The 25,097-nt window shown below is 41.9% G+C and overlaps 3 protein-coding genes and 1 long non-coding RNA gene across 4 annotated transcripts; 3 read left to right on the forward strand and 1 right to left on the reverse strand.

Annotated features, from left to right (window-relative positions):
- Positions 1–9,977: 9,977 nt before the first annotated feature.
- Positions 9,978–18,143, forward strand: LOC130692308 (homeobox protein prospero-like). The gene is made up of 3 exons (XM_057515389.2): positions 9,978–13,405; positions 15,984–16,128; positions 16,271–18,143. The coding sequence occupies exons 1-3, from the start codon at positions 10,899–10,901 to the stop codon at positions 16,448–16,450; spliced, it is 2,832 nt and encodes a 943-aa protein (XP_057371372.1). The 5' UTR covers positions 9,978–10,898; the 3' UTR covers positions 16,451–18,143.
- Positions 18,144–18,146: 3 nt separating this feature from the next.
- LOC130692314 (galactosylgalactosylxylosylprotein 3-beta-glucuronosyltransferase I-like) lies at positions 18,147–19,996 on the reverse strand. The gene is made up of 8 exons (XM_057515396.2): positions 19,746–19,996; positions 19,591–19,673; positions 19,382–19,512; positions 19,146–19,305; positions 18,936–19,079; positions 18,659–18,825; positions 18,467–18,593; positions 18,147–18,398 (listed from the first exon to the last, which is right to left on the reverse strand). Exons 1-8 carry the CDS (start codon positions 19,840–19,842, stop codon positions 18,303–18,305), a joined length of 1,005 nt encoding a protein of 334 aa, XP_057371379.1. The 5' UTR covers positions 19,843–19,996; the 3' UTR covers positions 18,147–18,302.
- Positions 19,997–21,897: 1,901 nt separating this feature from the next.
- On the forward strand, positions 21,898–22,843 carry LOC130692488 (uncharacterized). Its single transcript, XM_057515603.2, has 2 exons — positions 21,898–22,033; positions 22,116–22,843. The coding sequence occupies exon 2, from the start codon at positions 22,120–22,122 to the stop codon at positions 22,768–22,770; it is 651 nt and encodes a 216-aa protein (XP_057371586.1). The 5' UTR covers positions 21,898–22,033; positions 22,116–22,119; the 3' UTR covers positions 22,771–22,843.
- An 879-nt stretch (positions 22,844–23,722) lies between these two features.
- Positions 23,723–24,284, forward strand: LOC132088353 (uncharacterized). Its single transcript, XR_009421850.1, has 3 exons — positions 23,723–23,834; positions 23,893–23,963; positions 24,021–24,284. It is a non-coding gene; the product is annotated as an uncharacterized LOC132088353 (long non-coding RNA).
- The last annotated feature ends 813 nt before the right edge of the window (positions 24,285–25,097 follow it).

Genomic DNA, 25,097 nt, shown 5'->3' on the forward strand with positions numbered 1-25,097 from the left:
TGGACCAGTCGATCCAATCATTGGGGACATTCCGTTGAGCGTCTTGTTACAAGAGGTTCTTTTAGCGCATCTCGCACGTTTTATTAGGCTGCCGACTAAGTATGATTTTTTTTTTTTTTTGAAAGAACTTGAAATAGCAAGAGCAGCTGTGAACTTTCTGTAATTGACGCCCGACTCGCACCGTCCAATGTCTTTTGTGCCTCTTGATATCGCGCGATCAAATGGAGATCGTAGATGCAAATGAGCTCGAACCTCTTTTGTTGAAACATTAACGACGCGTACTCTATGCGAGTGTATCGTTATACTCGTCTTTTTTGGCTTTTGTCTGACGATCGAATAAAATCGAAATCTCCGAAAGAACTGACACGAACAATAAAAAAAAAAAATGTTATTTTTCGTCTTGTTATTAAATCACACAAAATCTGAAATAGAAAATAGAAAAATGATAAAAGGCGTATAAGAGAAGCTGGCTCTTGTTTGCGATCAACCCCATCGTATAGGGGCTACCGGTCTAACCAAAAGCTGAGGGGTGCGTTTTTTTTTTTTTCTTTTCTTTTCTTTCTTTCTTTAAAAAAGTGGCAGATGGACGCGTTATTAAACGTGGCGGAAAGCAGTGGCGGAGCAATACTTAGGGATAGAAGAAGCCAGGAAGGAAGAAGGAAGAAAAAAAGGGGCCAGTTCCTCCTCTCCCCCTCCCCTCTCTACAGTCATCTATATAGAGTTTGTATCCATCTAGATGTTGTAGCTCTTGATCTGAATAGGAAAAACGAAAAAAAGAAAAGGGGGGTTGCCGAAAACTCTAAGAGAAATAACGAATCAAATCTAAAGTAACGAGTTCTAATACTTTTTTTTTTTTTTTTTTTCCCTGCTGCGATTCTTTCCTCTTCTATATAAAATGGCTCTTTTCACCGAGCTCTTCTCGTTAGGGGGAACTTAACATCCATCCATAAACCTGGTCCATCAGCCATTTGGTTCCTCCATGCGTTAAGAGAATACACGTCAAAGGAGTGCAGTGGAAAGCTACTTGATACTCAAAAGGCCTAAATAGAACAAGAATCTCAAGTTTCAGACTCTTATGAAATCATCCACAGTTTCTTTATTTTTGGCCATCAATCTTTTTTTTTTTTTTTTTTTTTTTTGGTTCAAAAAGGGTTTTGTTTTGTTTGTGATATTCCCCGTTGTTTTCCTTATCCGCTTCGAGAAATGTGAACAGATTTCGCCATTCAAATTGTTAGGCCTCTTTTTTTTTTTTCTTTCCTTTCAGCACAGATGAATCCGCATTGGACACGGATCGTTTACAATGTTTTGTTGAATCTCTTTTATTCGTTGCATAACGAGACAACTTGAACGCAATCCTGTTGACAACAGTTTGAAACATTGGCCAAGAAAAGCAAAGGTGTTGGGTTCGTGTTTGTTTGTTCCGAAAAACCACATCGACCAACCCCTTTTTTTTTTTTCTTCTTATGAAAGACGAGATTTTTCTTATAGTCCTGAATCTCTTCTTTTGTTAGTAGGTGTAATAAGAGTACAGCCATCGATTCAAATCCGAAAGCAAATGATCCACCCCCTACACATTTATTTGTCTTCCCCCCCTCTCCTAAAAAGAGTGATACAGATATTCATAGAGTTATAGCAAAACGTGTGTGTTGCTATGGCTGGCAGAACTTAAAAGGTGCGCGCTGCCGTGTGCAAATGTTGTTGTGTATCAATTATTATTTTTTTTCTCTATATATTTCTTCCCCTTTTTCTGCAATACTAACAGCTGCTCTTCATCCTCCCTCAATACCCTTTTTTATTTTTTCATGACGTGCACATTGCCGTGCACTTCCACTCAATCATGTGCGAGACTTGCTACGAAAATGCCAGCAGTCGGCTGCTATTTAAAAAATATATATATGTATTTTTTTTTTTTTTTATTTGTGACCCAGAATCACCTGATGACAGTGACCTTCCCCTTTCCACCTGAATTGAGTCAATAACTTTCTTCTTCTATACGAACCCCTTTCGCTTGATTCCTCCGAGGGTTAGAGAAAGTGTCTGGAACATTTTTAGAGCTATCTAGAGCAGCGTTTGCCTACCAACACCTGGGTTTAAAATTTGGGATCGTTCTTTCTCCCCCCATTCTTTTCTTCTACCTGCTGTTTTCTTTTTGCGGTTTGAACAGAAAAAAAAAAAAAAAAAAATCTGGAGCGAAAACAGCAGGAGGAATATCGTAGCCGTGCGCGTTATCACATTTACACACTCTACTTCACCTTGCAAGGAAAGCTTACGATTCACTCCCCTTCTTTCTTAAGAAAGAGCTTCCCTTTTCTTTTTTAAGCAACTCTGTTTGACCAGGGAGTCTTTTGATGGAAGCCAATCGATCGTAAAGGTGTTAATCGATTCCCAATCAAACAAAAAAAAAAAAATGGAATGTCGTTTTTTTTTTTGGTGGATTTTTAAATATTTGGAATTTATTTTTAAAAAAAGAAATGATTAAATTCTATTCTTTTGTAATAGCAGATGGCACGAGCCATTTTCATTGAGGCTTGTGCGTACGTTCGTACGAAGCGGCGGGAGGGTTATGTATGCAGATCTGATTTTGACCTGATCGCGTTGTTTAGGGGCTGACCCCCCTCTAAAGGTATGCGCGGATACCGGAAAACTTTCATTTCCTGCTGTTTCTCTAGCTGCTGCTTGTCTAACTTGAGCACTGGAAATCATTCTAAAAGGGCATAAGAGGGTGTAAAAAATAAAATGTACCGTGCCTCCCTTAAAAAAGGGTTGGATGGCACCACAAAAAAAAAAAAAGGCGCGCGTCTGGTCGAGTTTCAACTGCAATCATTGGACCAATCCATTCACCCCCACAAAAAAAAAACAAAAAAAAAACAAAAAAAAAAATGGAGGAATGAAAAAATAAAAATATACATAGACACTCTTTGAAAGGTTATCGGTCAACGTGGCTGGTTGTTATGGTATTTGTGTGTATGTATTTGGTGCTCTAAGAGAGAGAGAGAGAGAAAGAGAAAAGAAATGAGCAGATGTGACGGTGAGGGAACTTTGGCCGTGAGGTGAACAGGAGGGTTAAGTAGGGAGGGGAAGTTATAGGTAAAAAGGAAATGGACACCTGCCCCGGTTAAAGAGCGCGCCTTTTTTTTTTTTTTTTTTTTTTTTTTTTTTTCATATGCCGAGAGTCGTCGCTTCTCGAATAACCATCGCTACCTACGGCTGCTTTTGCTTGCGATGACTCAGATAAGCTTTGAAAAACAGTGTGTAGCTAACGTGTGGTGCTGGTCACTCTCCGCCTTGATTACTGGTTACACTGACGAGGCTATTTTTCTTTTCTTTTTTTAATTCTTTTAGACTTGCTACAAACCTCCGTTTTTGACGCCATTTGTCTTGAAATGATTCTTTTATTTTCTGAAGGGGGGGGGGGAAGGATTTAATGAGTTTTTCTTTCTGTTCTTCTTTGGGGTTTTTTTTTTTTTTTTTTTTTTTTTTTGGAGAAGAGTGTTGTAATAAGAAAGGGATAAATATTTTGAAATTGATGCGGGCTTCCCTCCCTGCGTTTTTTTTTTTTTTTTCATGGACCCGCTTTCCGGATGTGTTGGATCGAATTTTTTTTGTTTTCGTTTTTCCCTAGCGGCATAATTGGATTTCCGTCAAGTTGTTGGTTTCACTTTTCTTTCTTCAAAATGATAACATCTCGCCGAAAAAAAATCTAAGCAAAAATCTCACAAACCAAGTGAATAATAAAAAAAAAAGACTCCCTTATTATTTTTCTTTAAAATTGATGAGCCGGTAAATGATCGCAGTTGGAGTTCGGCAATGGGTCCTTCTATATTTTTGCCAGATTTCTTTTTTTTTTTTTTTTTTTTTTTTTTTTTTTTCTATTCCCTCATTTTACAGAGGAGTTACGACGCACAATAGAAAAAGACGGACGATGAGGACGGACGATGGTCATATCTAGTTTGCTCCGTGGGAGGGCTTATCTCGTTCTTGAGGGTTTGTATTGCGCGCGCGCCAGCCGCTCCAATGCCCTCTGCATCTATTCGCTACTCTGGTGGGTGGTTACCTAGTAGCAAAAAAAAAAAAAAAAAGGCCGGCAAAGGATTTTTTTCTTTTTCCCTTCTATGCAAGTCCCCTTTGCGTACATATATTATCAACCTCCCACATATGTGTCCCCACCAAGTCCAAATATGAAGAAAAAAGAAAAGGGAGCGAGGAGTGGGCCGATTGACTGCTGGCCTCTCGTACTCAATGGTCCGCAACGTGTTAACAGCTTCTTCTTCTTTTCTCTTTCTATCTCTCTCTCTCTCTCTCTCTCTCTCTCTCTCTCTCTCTCTCTCTCTCTCTCGTATAGCCACACAGCATGTCACACACAATAAGCACGGACAATGGGGCGTATACACACGACCCTGACGGAAAGGAGAAGATGTAGGATGGTCGAGGTAGAACCTTTTGGCAAGCACCTGGATATGAACTGTCTCTTCTTTATACACCAGTGTTCATCGGCAACAACAAGTCTTTGCAAAACTAGAAATGTCTCTCTCTCTCTCTCTCTCTCTCTGGGTGGGTGGGAGGGAGGGGCTGGATGATGCTCTTTTATATCGTCCCCTTTTTGCGTGTGGGTCATTCACATTTTCTTGTATTTGGGAAAATTGAGAGAATAAATTCCAAGTGTCCTCAACCGCGATGAATAGCGCACGCACAATTTCACCTTCGCTTATCAATAGAAATTGGATAGTCTTTTTAGATCTGTTTTGTTGGCCGTCGCCTACGCTGTCCATCAAAATGGCGGTGGATTCAAAAACATTTTTTAACGCAAAGAGGATCTTTTGTTGCGACGAAAGAGGGGGGGGGATAACTGTCAACTATAGAGCGTTCGAGTGAATGGGAAGACGTGTAACGCATAGGGCGGTCGTAACTTGAATCGATGAGTTAATTCGAGGGAATAAGAAAGAAGCATGCGTGTATGCATAATGAAGCTGAAGCAGCTGAAAATGTCTTTCTTATTCCGCGGGTTGCAAGATATCCAAAATAGTGAAGAGTTTATTTTATTTTATTTTTATTTTTATTTTTATTTGGAGAGTTCGTTCCTTATAAAAACAGAAGATAAGGATCCCCCGCACTGGGGTTGAACTGTAATTTCAAAAAGAAAAGAAACAGGAAGAAACCAAGATGCGGGTTGTTTCCTGACTGCTGAAGAGGACGGAAAGGATATTGACCGACGTTATGTGAGGAAATAGAATCCGAGTCGAAAATTCTTTGCCTGTAAAAAGAAAAAGAGCTGGACGAAGATGTTTTTTTTTTTTTTGTTTTTTTTTCTGTTTTGTTTTCTTCTTTATTATTAATTTCTTGAAGGGGAGAAAGAAAAGAGAAAGAAAAAAGCAGGAAGCAGCGAGCAAAGAGTGCAAATCAGTGAGAATATCTCACAACGAGCGTCCGGCATCTTTCATCAACAATGCATAACTCTGAAACCTTGTCTGTCCGTGTCCCGGGAGAGAGCAAGACTCTCCCTTTTCATTCTTTGCATGCATTTTTAATTGATTCTATTGATTGTCGGTTGATACGAAACAAAAAGGACAGTCGAATTATCAGTGCAATAGCACGCCGTAAACGACGATAAAACAAATGAAACGAAGAAAACCACACGCACACACAGACAGACATTTTTAAAAACCAAAAATCTACAACAGAAAAAACAAAAAAACAACGGGAGATGTGGAATCAAAATCCAAACATCATGAGGGGCCAGGTGTTGATTCACATATAGACCTGCCGATCCATCTTTGTTTCCCCCCAATCTCGAAATAAACCCACCTATATCGTGTAGCTTCTTCGAAAGGTTAAGAACCTTGCACAGCGTTTGGCTTCTAGCCCCGTCTCTGTACGATGTTGTTTTTGTTTTCCTTTCTCAGCAATTTGCATTCAACGGAAATTGCAATTCTGCAAGAGAATCCGTAATTGGCGTTAGACTTTCTCCGCCATTTTCGCCCATGAGTTTTCAACTCGTTCCGAAGACAAAAGTTTGATTTGCTATCTGATTTTCCCCCAAAAGCTTGAGCGAAAGAGACGCGGTTAAGTGTTTGTTAACATGACGTAGATTGGCTACTCCGGGCCCCCGTCTAAGAAAAGAAAAGGGACAGGTGAACAAAAGGCTTTTATTACCCCGCCCCATTCCTCTTCCTTCACAATTGCTTATCGTCATAATATACTTATAGGGACCCGTACCGGTTATGACAGAATAACGGACAGCGAGCGGGAAAACTTTTTCTCCCGTGTGTCTTGTGTATTATACAAACTCAGATAAAGGGGCGTGTAAACTAGATGTATATGTTACAACATGCAAGTATCGTTCTAGTGCTCGCTTATCATGCTGCCTCTCTTTCCCTCCGAAAGTGCATAACATTTATTATTATTATTATTATTATTATTATGATATTCATCCAACCAAAAATCGTTTGTTGCAGATGACTATATTTTTTTTTTTTTGTAGCCCATTATCAACTGCAAACATTCAAACAATACGTGAAGTAAAAAGCGGAAAGAAAACCAGAAGTGGGCGAGAAGAAGAAGAAAAAAGACGAACATGTATTTCCCTCTCTCTCGCTCTCTGTTGGTTCTTTATTATTGTATCGATTCCCCTTCATTTCATTACAGAGTGGATGTGTGTATACGTCTACTCGTACGCGTTGTATGTTCTCACACACATGATGTGTTTCCGCCGTTTCCGCTGCTCGCATCGGCGGATATCGGTACAAAATAGGTCAGATACGCGAGGAAACAAATGAATGCTACTCGATGATGTGGATATTGTAAGAATCAACAATGGCCAGATGATGGGAACTACCGTTTAAGCTACTGACGTACGCGTTTTTTTTTTAGCTTTTGTTTGTTGGCTTGTTGCATCTTTGATATAATATCATTAATAGAGCTCGTCGATTTGGAAGGAAGAAGGGGGCGCACTAAACGAAAGTGAATAATAAAGCCACGAAGGCGCATGATAATCCGTGGGAATCGGCCCGTGTTACCTTTCATTTTAACAATAAGTTATTTTTTTTTTCTATTCTTCCTCAAGTAAAATTTAAAAAAATATGAATCTTGTAGTAGTTCCCTCTTGATTGTACGAACTTGTTTTTTTGTTGTTGTTGTTGTCCTCTTGCGGATCAAGTGGATTTCATTGAAATGTTGCAGCGCTATTTATAGCCGAGGGCCGTGGCCGCGGATGTGTGCAACACATCACACGGAAAATTACGGATTTTCCGATCACGGAACTGTGTAATATTATGTAACAAGCAACTTATTTCAAGTGGCAACATTGGAGGCATTTATGGGGCGGCTGGGGCGTTTGTAACTGGAAACACACAGACTTGAGGGGAACAGTTCAGTACACACATACACATACAAAAAATGAAAAGAAAGGCGGACCCAATCTCAAAGGAGCTCCGAAAATCGTCGGGCGAGTAATTTTTTTTCCTCTCTTTCTTTCGATATATATTTTACATTGAGCAAGGGGGGCGTCGCGACGCTCCCTCCCTTTTGTCCATTTGCGCAACCCTCTCTCTCTCTCTCTCTCTCTCTCTTGATACAGTCGTCGATGAGTCACCGTCAGCATCTAAGCAGTACGGCCAGGGCGCGTCACTTGATTAGAGATATACACACACACACACACACACACATACACACTTCTGAAAGAGAGGCGGAGCCAAGTCGTCAACCTATTTCACAGCGATGGTGACCCAACCATCAACAACATTAAATATGGGATTTTTTTTTTTCTTTGTGTTAAATTTAAATATTTTGTTACCGTTGTTGTCCTTTCGTTTGACAGCTTCAACATTTGGACGTCTAACAAAAAAAAAAAAGGGGGGAAGCTTGGAAAAAAAAAACAAACTCGGAGAACTCATTGGCGTCGCGGCACGTGTCTCTATCTGACCGTGTGTCGACGTTGTCGTCAAACCGAAAGAAAAAAAAAATGAGAGTAGGAGGGGCAGTGAGGGTGTAGTAGGGCGCAAAGAATGATGAGAGAAAAGGAATAAGAAGGACAACACAGAGAGAGAGAGTATAGAAAAAAAAAAAAAAAAAAAAGGTATGGTGTATGTACCATACAAAATGTACAGTCAAAGAAGAGACTACATCTAAAACTAAGGCTAGAGGGTAGTAGCATGAAAAAGAGAATAGCGAGGGTGGTTTGGACGTCGTTCTGGCACACGTCGTTCGACGTCGTTCCGAGATGGAAAATATTCCCTACCCTCTCGTCATGACATTCAAAACCTTCGTACGCTCTTTTCTTTCTTTTTTTCTTCTTCTCCCCCTCAATCCATCCGTATCCTTACCCCCGTGTTCGAACCCCCCCCCTCCCCCCGCGCAGTGTGTGTCCTCTTCGATTCTCGCCATTTCTATTGAATATAACATACATTTTTTTTTTTTTCCTTTCCATTTTTCTTATTTCTTCTTCTTCTTTTCTCGATCCTCGTACGACATCTCCCCCCTCTGCTCATTGCCTTCTGATTTTCCCGGGGATTCTTCTCTTATTTTTGGCGTGGTCGCGTCGGCTCCGCCCTTTTTTGTCCGTCGATTTATGGATCGGTGTATTGGAACTAGCTTATATCACCCGGAACGGTGTGGTAAGCTCGCCATGGGGTAGACACAAGTCCGTCGCGACGTCCACTTGCCATTGTTTCGGTCACCATCTGACTTCATTAGTCATTCAATTTCCCATCAGCAGAGCGCAAAATGAGCAATACCCCGACCGTGAGTTTTCCCTGTTCGACCTATTGTAGACAATGATACCGATAGTCAGACTGACGACAGTTATCCACCCTCCTTCCCCCCCCAAAAAAAAACAAAAACAAAAAAACAACATTGCTCCGTGCTTGGCTAGACCTTAATCAATCATTTAACGTGATCATGATTAATTTTTTTTTTTCCCGTTCATTTTCTTTCCGACTCTGATTTTCTTTCCCCTAAATCTAACAATATTTTTCCTTTTGTTTCTTCAGGTTGGAAGACCTCCCCTGTCAATGTCGGCCGGCGTGTTCATTAATGGGCAATGAAGACATCGACGAGAGCGGGACGCTGGCCAGACGAAAAGAGAGGAGAAATCTGGGACGCGGCTCTTGAATGTTTGCTCTTGAAATGGTGATGAAGTGGCCGAAAATCTTGCGAAGGGGAAAACAAGGAACGACATTTCTCTCTTTAATGTCACCATGCCAGAGGTATATACTTTGCCCTATTGTTTTCTCTGTCCACTTTCTGTCTTGCAAAGAAATGTTTTTCCATTGGTCTTTTCCGTGTTCCCTTCCTAGTACTTTTCGGAGGTGGGCAAGGGAAAGTTCATTCATTTTCGATGAGGAGAGTCTAGAACAAAGTCGAGACTATCGGACGCACGGCTAGTTAGACGTTGATGGGGTATTCTATCGTCCAAGTAGTTTGGGTGTAGTTGCCGGTAACAATGTCGAAACAACAATGAATGATTCGAAAAACAAAGGAGGCTTTTCTCATAATCATTTCATTATCAGTTTCAATCGAAGAAGAAAGGGAAAAAAAAACAAAAACGCATTGCACAACAGCGACGGCCACATGTTGGATGCATGTCATTTCCCTTTATAGACTGTATACATAACACTGCAACGCCCGCCTTCCTTATTATAACGTGGCTGGACGGGTTGACGCACCTAGTCGTTCGGAGAGAGAAAGCATCTGAGCGTGACTTGGTCCACCTCCTTACGAGCCTTGAGACCCAATGGCAGTAGCGCCGAGAGGACCTTGTACATATCTTACGGCGTCCTGTCACCGGGCGGAGCCGCCCCGGCCTGCTTTATTTAGCAAAATAATTTTTAAAAAACTCTTTGATGTACCTCACTCCTGTTTGGGCGGTGGTGGGTGGGTTGGGTGGTCTAGCGCTAGAAGGTGGTTTTGCTAACTCCGTCCAAGTCAGACAGAGATAGGAATAAAAAAAACAAAAAAAAAAAAAAAGAAAACACAACATCGATGCTTGCATGTTAAGAGGGTGGCAATGCTGGGTGGTTGGTTAGTCGTCAAAGCATAGTATAGTAGGCTGGGCTTGGAGACGCTTGGCTTGGCATTGTGCTCGCCCTCTCCCCCCCCCCCTTCTCTCTCTCTCTCTCTCTCTTTCTCTCGCTATCCTCAATAAGATAAGCCACTCTCCTACAGACGCGAAACCTTCAGTCGGTCGCCGCCTTCCTTGCCATCCCGTTGGCGCACTCCTCTCCCTTCTGTAGCCTTTTGCCTTCACCTGGCGACGCCAGCTGCCCGCTTGTCTCTCTCTCTCCCCTCTCTTTTCTCTTTATTCTAGAACCCCTCCTCCCCTCTTGGTCCGTCCCTCTCTTTATTATACTGGCCATCTCAATCCTCCCTTTCTTCCCTCACCGCCTCACCCGACGACTACCCAACCACCTCCTTTACTCCTCCTGCCTTTTCCTCTATGTGCTGGTCAGCCCTTTTTAGTTGAGCGACTCAAGGCAAACGACTTCAGTCACTGCCAAGGCTTCGTCTCGAGAGGACTGTCGTCGAGACGATCCGACTCTCTGACACTCTGAAAATATTTCGACTTTAAACGAAAAAAAAAAAAAAAAAATATTTATTTTTGTGTTCCATCGGACTCTGACGAATTTTCGACCATTCCGCATTTGACATTTAATCGAATTCGTTTGAAATTTTTGAAGACTTTGAAAAACGTTCATTCCTTGGAAGGGAAGAATTCAAGTTGCGCGCGCACCGATTTTGATTTGAAAATCTGGTGAAGTGAATTCGATTTGCGTGGTCAGCAACAAGACACCAACTGGAAATTCAACTGGACGGACAACACATCTGTTTTGACAAGCGGACCGAAGGATCCGTAAAACCGTGAGTTGCATTTAAGACACAAAAAAAAGAGATCAATTCCATTTTTGATGGCGCTGTTGGAGCATCCCTCCTCGCAAGGAGGCTATTCGCTCTCATTCCTGGCCAAAGCGGCCAACAACAATCCATCGTCGGCCATGGTGGGCGACCTGTTAGATCAGCAGCGCAGCAGCTCTGAACTGTCACATGTGGTCGGACACGACGGCATTCAAGTGACGGGCAAGCTGGCCCTCAGCCACTCCTCTTCCTCCTCCACGTCCGGTGGCAGCAGCGCACAGGCGGCCGTCGCCACCTCTGTCATCCGGCGCAGTCCCGACAGCCCCGACAGCAGCAACGAGGACTCGGCCTGGTTCCTCCGCCAAGTTCTCCAACAGCAACAACAACAGCAGCAACAACACCATCAGACTGGCGAACATCAAGGATCGGCTACGCCCTTAACTCCGGCCACGTCTCCGGCCCGTGGCATTCGCCGACCTCGACACGATTCCATCGCATCCGACGTCGAAGCTTCGGCAGCCGATCGAGTGGAACTCGACGACGAAGACGAGGAGATTGATGAACTAAAAAAAGAATCCATCAACCACTCTGAAGACGAAGAGGAAGAAGAAAAGAGCAAGCGGGCCCGCGTCGAGTCGATTGTTTCGGCGATGCGCACGTCCACACCGGCCGCTATAAACGGCTGTAAGAAGCGCAAACTGTACCAGCCCCAGCAGCACGGACACAAGTTTACATCCGAGGGCGAAGAGGAGGACGACGAGACGGACGAGCGCAACGATTCCCTGTCGGAGGAACAGCACGAATTGAGCATGGCCCGCGCACAGGCCTCTTCTCGCTCCAGTTCGGCTCAGCAGCAGCAACAGCGCGATGTGATGCAGATGCAACAACCGCAACCACACGATCCTATTCGATCTCTTCAGGAGCGCATCGCTTCCCTACACCAGCAGCGTTTCGCCGCCCTCCAACAGCAACAGCAAAGGTCGGAGAAAATGAACAACGAGCCTGTCCAGCAGCAGCAGCCGCAAATCAGACGGCCCGTGCGGGACGATGCCGGTCGCACTCGCAACGCGCTTCAACATCATCAGCCAATGACATTCGGTATGCGTTCCAATTTGCCCAGTAGCGATTTGAGTCACGTTAGCCAGGCTCATGCGGCCTACCTGGACGCTACTCGTCGCATGTTGATGGAACAACAGCGCCAACAAGCGCCTAGCAAGAGCCAACACGCCCAACAGCCACAACAATTGCCCGTTAGCAACGTCCAGCAACCAGCCCAGCCGTTGAACGCGAAAGAGCCAGTGTCATCCAACAGCGAACTGGAAGGTTTAGCCGAGATGTTGAAATCGGAATTGGCTTCATCTTTGGCCCAGCTGGTGGACAGCACCCTGTCTCGCTTCGCCGCAGCACAGCAGCAGCAGCGTCGCCACGTCATTGTAAACAACCAAAAATCATCGGCCAATTCGACATCCGCCGATGAATCGGAATTGAGCAAATTGCAGCGAGGCCGCGTCATCGACCGCGGACTGCGCAACGGAGACTTGGCCGCTCTCGGCCTGACGTCGCCGTTCCTGCGGACGCCCTACGGTCCGCTTCCGCACCATCTCTTCCCTCAGCAGCAGTCTCCCAATGCGGCTCTTAACCACATTGTCAACTCGATCGGCGCTGGAATTCATCCGGCAGCCGCCGCCGCAGCCGCCGCCGCCGGTTTGGCCAACATCGGCCAGTTCGCTCAGCAGCAACAACAGCAACAACAACAGGAAGAACAAGACGCCATCGACGCCGATGCGGCCGAACAGAATGAAGCCCTCAGTCTGGTCGTGTCGCCCAAAAAGCGTCGCTTTACCACCGCCACTTCGACCAATAACAACAACAAAACGGCCTCGTCGGAGAGGAACTCGAGCCCCACGCCTGGAAACCATCAGAACGTTGAGACCCGTCTGTCGCCGTTAGAAATTTCTTTGATTAATCACAGTTCGAGCGCTCATTCTCCCCCGCCATCGCGCAGCCCGACGCCACCTAGCCAACAACAGCAGCGCTACCCTGTTCCAGCAGCTCAACAGACGTCGGCCGCTGCCGGTGGCCCACCGCCTTTGCTCCATCATCCAAGTCTCTTTTCCAATTATTCGGCCTATTTCGCCGCTGCGGCTGCCGCCGCCGCCGCCGGAGCCCAACAGGCTCAGGCCGCCCAAGCTGCCGCTGGATCATCGTCTCAGCGGAGCTGCAAGAGCCCCGAATTGGACCTGACGTCTGCCTCGACATCGGCATCGCTCCTGCATCCGGCTCTTTTGGCCAGCCACCACCACCACCACCACCAGCGCAGCCACCACCACAGCAGCCACCACGACAACACGGACCGTCATTCCGAGTCGTCGGACGGAGCCAGCCCTTACGGCAGCGTCCACCAATCGTCGACGCTGACGCCGATGCATCTTCGTAAGGCCAAGTTGATGTTCTTCTGGTGCCGCTACCCCAGCTCGTCCGTCCTCAAGACTTTCTTCCCCGACGTCAACTTTAACAAGAACAATACGGCCCAGCTCGTCAAGTGGTTCTCCAACTTCCGGTTAGTCTTTTTTTCAGTGTCCCTTTCATTTTGACGATGATAATCGTTTTAGACACCCCTCTATTTTTATCTCTTCTTCTTCTTCTTCTTCTTCTTTTTATTGTTCGCCCTTTTTTTGTTGATTTCCGTTCACGATGAAATTTCCTGTCGAAAGCCTTCGATTCTCTTTAGGGAACTGTCGCTTGAGATTTTCTACAATTTTTCCCTTTTTTTTCGCACGATGTTTCGGTAAAAAAAAAAAAAAAAAAAATTGAATATCTTGGGCGGATGTTGCGTCCATGCGGGCGTCGCGATAAGAATCGCATTGAGTAACCGGAGCCCAGCTGCTTCTGTTTGCATTTGATGTGCACAGTGCAAAGAAGACGGGAAAAGAGGTGGAGGGGGGGTGTGCGTGCACTAGAAGGAAAATGATAATAGCAAAAGAAGCAAGAGGGAGGGGGGGAGAAAAGGCGAGTTAGAGACTTCGGAACGTTGCGACCGATTTCATTTTGACAGTTAATGAAATGCGAGAGAAAAAAAGAGTTTTCTTGTTTAGCTTAAAGCTCGTTGTCTTGACTGTGGGACACGAGCTCCTATCCGTCCCTCAACGATGGTGTCCATGTTAATCAGCAGCACAAGGGATAGTAGGTAATCCATTGGCCAACAAGCGGAGATTGATGCAATCCGCACGGATATATACTGTACATGTATCTGCCGGAAAAACAACCAGAGAGCAAGTACAGCTATATATCCATCCCTCTTGGCTCTTCGCGTTGCTTGGCCAACATCTCGGGGGGAATCAGCACGTTCATTAGAACATTATGCACTGTCAAGCAGCGTGTCTGTCTCGCGTGGCTCCTTTTCCTCTTTTTTCTCTATCTCTTGCTGCTCTGTATGAGCGTTGAAAGCTCCCCGGTCCCCTTCGTTCTCTTATTCTCCCTTGAGCTAATGGACAAACGCTTCCTCTTCTTGCTCTATATTCGATTTCTCCCTGTGCACAAACTGCCAAGTCGCGAATCCCAACTTCGTAATTGAGCTTTAAAGCAACCCAACCAGCCAAATACCTTCTCTTACTATATTCAACTACTTGCCAAAGCCATGGGCATTTAAGCGTCTAGAATTAAGAATTTAAAAAACAAACAAAACAGCGCGTTTTGCCGTTCGCTTCGTATAAGACGCAAAAAGCCGAAAGGTTACGGCGTGAATCAACCGTGGCTGCGTGTACATATCTAGATTTAGTTTTATTGTTTTCCCCATCAATGCCAAGTCTGAATGCTTCAAAACACAAACTTTCGGGCTTCGAAGAGGGGCGGTTCGTCATTTCTTACGTTTAAACTTGAGAAAAAATTCGAAGAAAACCGAAACATAAACATATACTGTCATAATGTAAAGGGCGGAGCAACGTGAATCATTGCGTTCCCGTTCGTGAAAGAAGAAAATAGAATTGAAATAGAAACGTTTTGATTGATGACTCCACTCGCGTAGGTGCTGTACTTGGTTCGAAGAATGTCTTTATTCATTAAGTTGGCTCGTTATTATTTGTTTTGTTTTTTTTGTTTTTTTTTTTCATTTTAATGTTTGTAATGTAGTTTTTTTTTTTACCTGCCGATTAGGTGTGCGCAGGCCCAACTTTTAGAGCCTTCACTTTTGCATTCGAAATGCCCACCTTTAAGGGACTTACCCGAGGAGTGATTAATGGGAAAGGGTAATCTAATTAGACAATCCCGTGCCGAAGAGATTGCGGATACAGCAAAAAAAAAAAAAAAAAAAAAACTATAGAACCGCGCTCTCATTTTCTTTTTCATGAAATAAAAACAAAACTAAGAAAAAAACAGGCGTTCGTAATGTACGCATATAAAACTTGTGAAGAAAGGTCCCACAGCACTCCCGCCAGTCCCTAATGAATTTATTTGGAAATGTTATCGGGTTAGGACTGGGGTTTAATGGTAATATTTCATAAAATCCGCGAGATGCACTTGTAGACAACGGCAGTGGTTCCCGATCTGCTTGCAAATTTGAAAGCGAATGGGGGCCGAGTTTTGCTGGGATTTCACACACTTGTAACTTGGCCATTACATCGACATCCGTTTTTTTTTTTTTGTGTGTGTGTGTGTGTGTCCCTTCTTCTTCTTGTTTTGCATAAACCATCGTTGCATGAACGAATGCGTGTGCAAAATGGATAGGAAAACCAAGCGTGTGCAGCTTCAGATTGGGTGTACGCATCTCATGACTAGGGAATAAAGTGCCATTTGCATTATGCAATGGACAGCCCGCCGGCATTAGGTTTACCTTTCCGCATAGGCGGACAGGACTAAGTGTAGGAGGGTTAGGTGGATGTCGGTAGCAATTAGCACAGCTGGCACGCTTGTTTCTCTTTTCTTCCTCTTTTGCATGTGCTTCTCTGCTATTCCTCTGCATTGCTAAGTGACAGAGCCGAGGGACAATGGCATACAACCCGTGGTAGAAGGCCTGTTTTTTTTTTTGCGTACGGTATCGTGTACAGTTGGGGGAGTAGGATGCATTCGTCATTTCCTATTATGAACTTGACCATTTGCAACGCCGATTATAATTGCAATTTTCCTCATTTGCATATCCACAGGGAATTCTATTACATCCAAATGGAGAAGTACAGCCGCCAATTATTGAGCGAGGGGGTGGTCAATGCCGATGACATCCACGTCTCGCCCGACTCGGAGCTCTTCCGCGCCCTCAACCTCCATTACAATCGCAACAATCACATCGAGGTGAGATTAATTTTTAAAGCTTATTATTAGGAGTAATGTCAATTAGTTGATATCAATTCAATTGGCATATTGAATTCTACCTGGCTGAACATAAGACTTTAATCGCAAATTTTCCTTTTTTTTTTAATTTTTAATCCAATAGGTTCCATCGCCTTTTGTTTTCGTCGTGTCGGAGACGTTGCGCGAGTTCTTCAAGGCAATCCAAGCGGGCAAGGACGCCGAACCCAGCTGGAAGAAAGCCATTTACAAGATTATCGCCCGTCTCGACGAGCAGGTCCCAGAGTACTTCCGGACGCCCAACTTTCTCGAACACTTGGAGTAAAACTTATTGAAAGTCTGCCTATCTTTTGCGTGAATAAGATATCAGACATCGGACTTATAGTGTGCTACTACCTAGAGTACTACTACTAGCCTACACCAACTACTACATATATTATAGCTGGCCTCTGTACAAAGTATAGCGAACACAACAAACAACAAGTAAGACGGCCCTTTTCGTTCGTTTTTTTTTTTCGCTTTGATTGCCGACAACCCAAACAAAGAAAAGCCTTTTAACAAGCGTATAGACGTGTTGTTTCCGAGGCTCTATTCCCACACCAAAACTTTGGCTAATCTCTACCTTTCCCCCTAAAAAAAAGAATCCCAAATCTTCTCGTTAATTAATGGCCGATCGACGGATAGATTTGATTTCATTAAAAGAAGCAAAAAAAATTTTTTAAAAAGAATCCCCAATCCTGTGCCTTGGCCGGCTGCCTTTTGCAAGCCATATATATAATTTCTTTTAGCTTTCCCCCCCCCCCCCCCCCGTTCCTTCTTTTTATTCTTCTGCTTAACGGAGTCATATCAGCGTCATTCCTTATTAATCCTTTCTTCGAAAATGAAGAAACAAAAATAAAAAAAACAAAAAACGAAACAAATTCGTAGAAGAGAAAGAACATGCCGTGTGTCAAAATCCTCTTCAATATTTGATAATAAAGAAAAAGGTGGGAGAGAAAGAGAGAGGACGAAACAAATGTGACAGTTCTCTATGTGTCTATAGTTTCGCTCCCGTTATTTTTGCAGGTGCCCAGACGCCTCTAAAAAAGATGAAAAAAAAAGAAACATGTAGCACTAGAGAAGTTGATAAAAGAAAAAAAAGCATTCCATTATTTATGCAATGATTTATAGAATTCTTTGGGCGCATGTGGTACACAGATGTTCTTTGCCACTGTGTGTCTTCCTAGAAATCTTTGTTGTCCCCAAGAAAACTGCCCGAATTTTGTATTCATATTTCACACGAACGTACTCCAATTCTATATCGCCCTCACCAAACCCAATCTGATGATGATGTTGCCTTTTTCGACGATATAACGTGTTTCTATTCCGTACATTGTTTAAGTTTCCAATTCTTAGTAGTAATCACCTTGTATTTGTACGTATGTGTGCGTGTGTCCTTTTTTTTCTTCTATCGTACATTTTTTGAAAAACATTTTCTCATAACACCTCACACTCTGTCTCTGAGTCATCCCTAGTCACTATCTAAAATATCCCACCCACACTTTTATAGTTGCCTAACTCCCACCCAAACTACTATTACCCAAAGTATCGCACTCGACTTAGAATACGTCGACAGTTGCAAAATAGCCCAATTGGGTCCGTCACGGAAAAAAAGAAATGAAAGAAAACGAAAGAGAAACGATATCTTGATTCGAATCGCACTTCTTTTTTAAAAAATATGGTTTCCGTTTTAAATGTCTGTAGGAGGAAAAATTGCTGCACTTGGCTTGTTATCTTTCCCGCCCTAGAACATCCTTGGAATCTTCCATTCCACAACATTGAAAAAGCACTTTTGTTTTCCTTCAGACCACCCCGATTTTTTTAAAGATTTTTTTTCAACAACTAAATTTACATGTTTCTTATAGCACTGTGCACAATTTTGTCGTCCCTCTTATTACCGATGGTATTTCTTTTTTCTCTCTCACTCTCATTCTCCCAAATATTTCCTGAATAACAAATACACCTTATTATATAACTGGCAGTTAAGTAGTCATTCTTCTTTTTATTACTGGAATAGGTCTCGTAAGAATTTGCAAGTTGAAAAAAAAAATAATACATTTTGGGTTATTAAAATAAGAAAGGCAAATCCTAGTGGATCCGAAATTGGCAAAGTTCAACAAGTACAAACAAATTTAGTCTCAAACTTCGACCGTCCAGTCGACGACCATGCCAGGAACTTTTCCCTTCACATCGTTTAGTTTCGGGTTTTCGGTACGAGTATGCCAAACGTACACCTGGAATCACGAGAGTAAGTCAAACACATTTTGAATGCAAAACCCGTAGCTAGATGGGAGTAGTTTACCTTGGTGCACTTGCTGGCTTTGGGTTCAAGGTTCTCTTTTGTAACAACCGCCCCCAGGATAGTGGATTCTTGGTAACCTCTCGGTGCGTCAAAAGAAAACTCTGCATCAGGATTGTCGAGCAATAACCTAAAAAAAAAAAAAAGGAACTGGTGAGGAACAAAACCCGATAAGCGTACAAAGTAAAGCCGTACTTTAAATTGATGGCGAAACCCGCCATATCAATGGCAAATGGACGTTCAGGTCTCCAGCCTGTTGACCAGTTAGCCACTTTATCATGCTCGTCGAGTATCGGTCTTTCAAAGCGCACATTTCCTACAAGACCAACAGGCCAAACGGAGACTGTCTTGGTGGTTCTCATCTAAATGTTTGACGAAATGGTTACTTACATAAAAAACTAAAAACTGGAAAGAAGAAACTATCAAGAATTGTTCTCGTAATCTGGGATAGTGAATATATATTTATGAAGACCTCTTCAAAAAGTTCTAGACTGTAAGTGTTATCATCATCGGCGAAAAAAACAACGGCTGGTTTCCGAGGATCTGCGTGATTCCGAAGCCATTGGAGGGCCGCGTTTCGTTGTTTGACTCCACGAGGTTTCTTCCACTGTGGGTCCTACAAACAATAATTTTTGTGACAGCGGGCTGCACATTTTGATGACGAAATTGGATTTCAATTTACATCCAAGAGTAATTTCCATTCTTTTGGAGTTTCTGCATTTAAATGTGTATAAGAAAGCCCAGATTGAGCCAACAAATTTGTGACTAATGGAGTCCTGGTTTCACCATCCTCAACAACAATCCAGTGAAAATTTGGAATAAGGAGAAATGTTTGAGATATCCTGTATGAACACAAGTAAATTGGACACATGGTGTTTCAGCTACTCAAAGTTTACTGGTTTCTTTAATAAAAAATACCTGGTAAGCTCGGCTTTTTGAAGTGGTCTAGTATGGGTAGGAGTAATTGCGAAAATGGTTGGCAAGCTCTCAAGGTTTTCATATGGGTTAGCAATTCCATTTTTAGCCAGTAGAATTTTTAGTCTACCAACCTGAAAAATCAAATAGAACAATGAGCAAAATATTATTCAGAACATTCCAAACTACCTAAGCTCTATGTAAATGATTACCTGAGCTCGGAGTTGCTTCAACTGTGTCGATACAACCTTGCTATCATCTAATGCTGAATAAATACCAGGATCTGGTAGGTTAACTATCAAAGAAATTTATTCAAACAAACTATTAGTTTTTTTTAGTTTTTCTTTTATTGTAATCTTTGTCTTACCCATGAGCTTCAGTCCCAGCATGACACAGAATATTACGAGTGCGGTGAATACAAGGAAACGAACCGATTTAATATTGACAGATCTTGGCGACAACATTTCTGCTACACTAAAGAACTACCACTATTTTCACCTCTCTTGCTACATTAGCCACTGCAGAACACAGTAAATTCACTACGACTTACAAGACGAAAAAAATAAACTGAAAGGAGACAATTACTTCTGGAATTCAACTTTCATCATCGCTGCAAGGCTATTTGTTGTCTCAATACCTTCAGGCCATTGGCTAGCTGCAGACGATTTTTGTTTTGCTCCAAGCGTCTATTATCCACAGTGAGTCAGAAAGAAACACTTGTACACATATACCATCCACAGTCATAGGCACACATGCGGTCCTAGATAGGTCCTTGATGTGCAACATTTTGTGTCATGCAAGATCTTTTGTGCCCTGAAAGCGAGCAGAAAACGGGTTGTCAAAACTGTAGGTATTTTTACTCTTTATACGTGCAAACCTGTTTAAACAAAATGTTTTTTTTTTAGTGGGCTTCAGGAAAAAGCCCGGACGTATGGACACGATTTGCTTGTTTTAAGAATTAGGTTCCACTTTCACAAACTTTTCAACCATGGAATAATTTTTGAAAACTTATTGTGCGGTTCAGCTCGGCAGTAATCTGACAGATAGACATCAAGTTGTCCTCTTTACCGAATGAAGTAAACTATGAAGTAATATCTAACAATTTTATAACCTAAGGTTTTCTTTTTTTTTTGTTTTTTTTTTGTTCGTTGTTTAATGGGGCAATAATTTTGTCATTTCGTTTAACATTAGCCTTAGTTGTCCGTTCTTCTTTCAAAGAAATATTACCAGCTTTTAATGAAACTCCTAAAACTTGACTCAAATAACCAAGGCTAGGATTGTTTAAGGCAAAAAATATAACACACCAAATTGTTTTGCTAATTTCCCGATAGGGATTCTGTTCAAGACAGAATACATGTACTGTACGAATAGTACGCTACCGAACCCTGTTTTAACGATATTTCAGTCAACAGATGACGCTATTCTGTAATAAGGATTCGACACAGGTTTCCGGTGGTTTCAAAAATCTTTTATTCGTTTAATCGATTGTCGCCCAGCGGCTCCCGAACAAGAGTCGTTGTATAGCTGACATGATGGCGCAATGCAACGTCATATTTTCTGCTTTTAACTGACTTAATAAGGGTTGACGCCGCAAAGAAGCCCAATTTTTAGGACTGGCCGAGTGTTCGTGGCCCCTGCTTTATGGCGCTAGATCCCTTCCACGATATTTTCTACCATGGGTGAAAAAGTCGGGTTTATTTTCTTTGTCGGGCTTAATTTTGAGTGTAACAAAAATCCAGTCTTGTAATTTTAACATTTAATTTGATTTAAAGTAACCTGAAATAAAACGTTTATTTCAGGAAAAATATTAGTTTTCTTGTTAAACCAGCCGTTTTTGTAAAAAATAGAACTAATGCGTTGCTAGCGCGCCAGCATTTTGCTTCCGTTTATTGAAAAAAAAACAGTTGCTTTGACTAGAAAACAAACCACTTTATCGGAATCAGCGCTTAATTTGGGTTGTATAGTGTAATTTTTATCGGCTTTTAAGAGTTTTTGGTTTTTTTCCGGATTTTGACAAAAGTGGGAAGGCCTTCTCACTTTTTCGTTTTTGACCAAAATTTAGATTTCGTTAAAAATACGTTATTTTGATTCGAAATTGAATGAGAGTTACAAAAATGGAGTTTATTTGTATTAAACGTAAAAATCAAAAAAAGAAAGTTGAGTCGCTAATAGCACTTTTTATTTTGTTTCATTTTTAAAACTGTCTGATTTAATGAAAAAACTAATAATTTCTTCATTCAGTACATTCTACTCACGACCAGTTCGTTTTTACTTAGAATGGATATTTCAAGAGTCACTCATTGCCGGGCTCACTGCCGGATAGTACCGGCGCGTTGCATTAAACAATGTTTTTAATTTTTGGTTCTCTACTTTAATAGCATCTTCTGGTAGGGAACCGGTCAATGAGTAACTCTTAAAAGCGGGCCGAATCACGCGTAAACAGCACTAACTCTTAAAATGGGTTACGATTTTTCGTGTCGGCTTGTCCACAGGCAGTTCGGCGCAGTGTAGCGAAGACAGTGCCATCTGCGAAATTTAAGGCAAGCTGCTTCGTTACATTGCCGTGCTGTTCTGATTGACAACACAAATACCTAACTGACTATCAATCACCACTAACCACCCCGTGAAAGCGAATTTAATACATTATCAGTTTCGGTAAGCTCAATTATTTGCAATTAAGTATCACGAGATTGGCACACTAAAATGAATAACATCCCCTTTTGTATTGTGTCAGCAGAGGTATGGATGAATATACAATTTCTGCACCCAATGAAACTCATTATGAAGCTATTGGAAATTTCCTTTTTCAAGATTATTTACAACGTGAGAGATGCTGTGTTACTTCTGGGTTATCTGCTGAAATGGCAGAAGCAGGTCTTGATTTGACAAGCAACACTGTTGATGAGATAATCGGTGCCCTACAGGAAGGTTTAACCCTCATTGCTGCAGACAGCAAGGACCCAGGAACAATAGTTGGCGTAGCCATAAATGTGAAAGCCAAGGATGACACTGAATTTGACAGCTCTAAGCTTTCTAAAAGCAGACAAGCTATTATAAAGTTCGTTAAACAACTCAAGGAGGGGCACGATATTACCACAGAATGTGGTGGTCAAGGTTTCTATTTATGGATGCTTGGTGTAAGGGAGATTCACTGTCGAAAAGGAATTGCTAGGAGATTGACTGAGAAATCAATTGAATTGGCTCGTCAGAAGAACATGTCATTCATCAGCAGTATTGCTTCCTGTGCTGAAACCGTGCACCTGTGTGAAAATATGGGTTTTGAAACAAAATCTGAGATGAAATTTCAAGATTTTTTTTTGGATAACCATATGCCTGGATTTCCTCACGCAACATCTTTAGACAAAGCAAGATTTACGGTAAAAAAATTGTAAGCCAGTTATCGTTATTTAGGATACAAATTTGTGGATGAATGTCAGTGTACGAAATATATTTTAAATGTGAGAAGATTTCATCCGTGGTAATAATTTCGTTACATTTAACGTCTATGGCAATCCGTTTTACCCCCCAAAAAAAACTAAATAAATATCGGCCTTTTTTTTCTATTTCACTGCTATCTATGGCAATCCATTTTACCCACCCCCAAAAAAAAGCGCCCTTTTTTTCTATTGCACTGCTACCGCCATCTAACGGTGGGTAACAGTAAAACAGAAAGTAAGGCCAATATTTTTTTTTTTGGGGGGGGGGGGTAAAACGGATTGCCATATATTGCATCAGATTTACCCATTCGCCAACCCAAGTGCGCATATATGGCAATCCGTTTTACCCAAAAAAAAAAAAAAAAAATTTTGACCTTTTTTTTCTTTTTTACAGCTATAGCCATCTATCGGCCAGATTCCTACTTAATTTTCTAAATACAACTTTACGAATTCTAGCCATATAAATATATAATTTTTTTAATTAATAACTTTATTTCATTAAAATATAACGATACAATAATTATTTTGTTATATTCTACTTACTTAACTTCATTATTATTACTATAAACTATTAACTTTCCATTTTGTGTTGTAGCAATTATAACGAATGTAATTCTAATAGCAATGAGAATAATTGCTTGTTTTAGGTATAAATAATATGTTTGAGTAATATAAAGTCATTATTGGTTGTTGCGATGTGAAAATAATACACAATGACGTCTTTATATTACTCAAACATATTAATTTTCTTAAGTTAAATTATCATTTGGATAAGTACTTTAAATGTTTAAAAACATTTAGTTTATGGCGGATAAAATTTCTCGTAATGACTTTTGCGTCCACAAGAGGCGCCTTAAACCGTGGCTCATCGGACAGTTTTTTTTCAGGCATATTTTTAGATTGGCTTAACGCGTGTAGTCTGCTGTCTACCTTTACTCGCTAGATTTTACTTCTTGACCTCTCTATATAATCTTATTTGTTTCATTCTGTTCTACATTTTTTCTGTCCAGGGTCACAAGGTAAGTGTTTTCTTGTATTCCTAGTGTGATTACTTTAAACTATGGTTTTGTTTAACAGTGTGAAGGACATTTTGCAAGAGTGTCCACAAGCTGGTGGGGGCGGCGGTAGTGGTCCGTTGACGTCACAAAGTAAGATGAAAATATCGAAACATGTGTTCGAACTTAACTTCTTGGTGCTTTTCATAGTATGGGGAAGGGGGACATTTCTCGAAGGATTGTCCACAAGAGGGTCGCGGCGGTGGTGGAAGTCGTACCTGCCATGAGATAAACAAAAAACAAAAAAAAAACATCATTTTTAGTGCTCATTTTTAACGAAGAAGAGGGCAATATAGCAAGGGATTTTCCTCAAGGAGGAAGCGTTGGTGGCAACAATTGTTACGATGTAAACATCAATTATATCTTTACAAAAATATTTCATGTTCCAGTGTTCATTGTTTTACTCCTAGTGTAATGAAGCTGACCACACCTCGAAAGGCTGGCCGAATCTCTTCAGTGAATTGACGGAAGATGCAAAGCCACATGAGCAATACATTCCAGAAGCTGTGACATGCTATGAAAAGGAACTGCTTAAGGGCATTGTCTATGTGGGAACGCTTTATTCCGGAACGCTTTGTCTATGACGGGAAAGTCGTCCTCCATGTAAGCCATTTCTCGAAACTGTATTTTAAAAAAAATATCTATTGTGTTTGCTTTAGGCTACAGGAAAAGATGTACTTCAATACATAACATCATTCGAAGAAGCCGGCCTGCACCAACTACTACTTCAAAACATTAAGAATTCTGGCTACATAAAACCAACACCTGTTCAGAAAGCTTCAGTTGTAGTTATTCTTGCCAAAAGAGGTTTAATTGCTTGTGCGGTCACGGGCACCGGAAAACGGTAATCCAACTAATTAACGCTGTATAATTTTGAAACCTTGATGCCCTCGTACTGACTTGATTCGAATGGGTCGGTGTGAACTGGGTAAGTTGAAGTAAAAGTAATTTTGAGTGGGCACGCCGATGATTGCGACTACTAAAAGGTCCAATTGCATCTAAGATACTCAACAAACCCTTCGTGATATTCGTTGATTAAGTCATCTAAAATTTTACATTTTTTCATGCAGGCGGCGTACTTGGTACCGGCTATGAACATATTGTTAGAACAAGGTGTTGTTGGTGCGCCTCATGCCATGGGGCAAAAGCCAGAAGTTGTAATTGTCGCACCTACTCGTGAGTTGGCCATTCAAATTCATCGCGAGGCGTGTAAATTCTCCTACAGTT

This window comes from Daphnia carinata, chromosome 1, assembly GCF_022539665.2.
Source record: "Daphnia carinata strain CSIRO-1 chromosome 1, CSIRO_AGI_Dcar_HiC_V3, whole genome shotgun sequence".
Lineage (NCBI taxonomy): Eukaryota > Metazoa > Arthropoda > Branchiopoda > Diplostraca > Daphniidae > Daphnia > Daphnia carinata.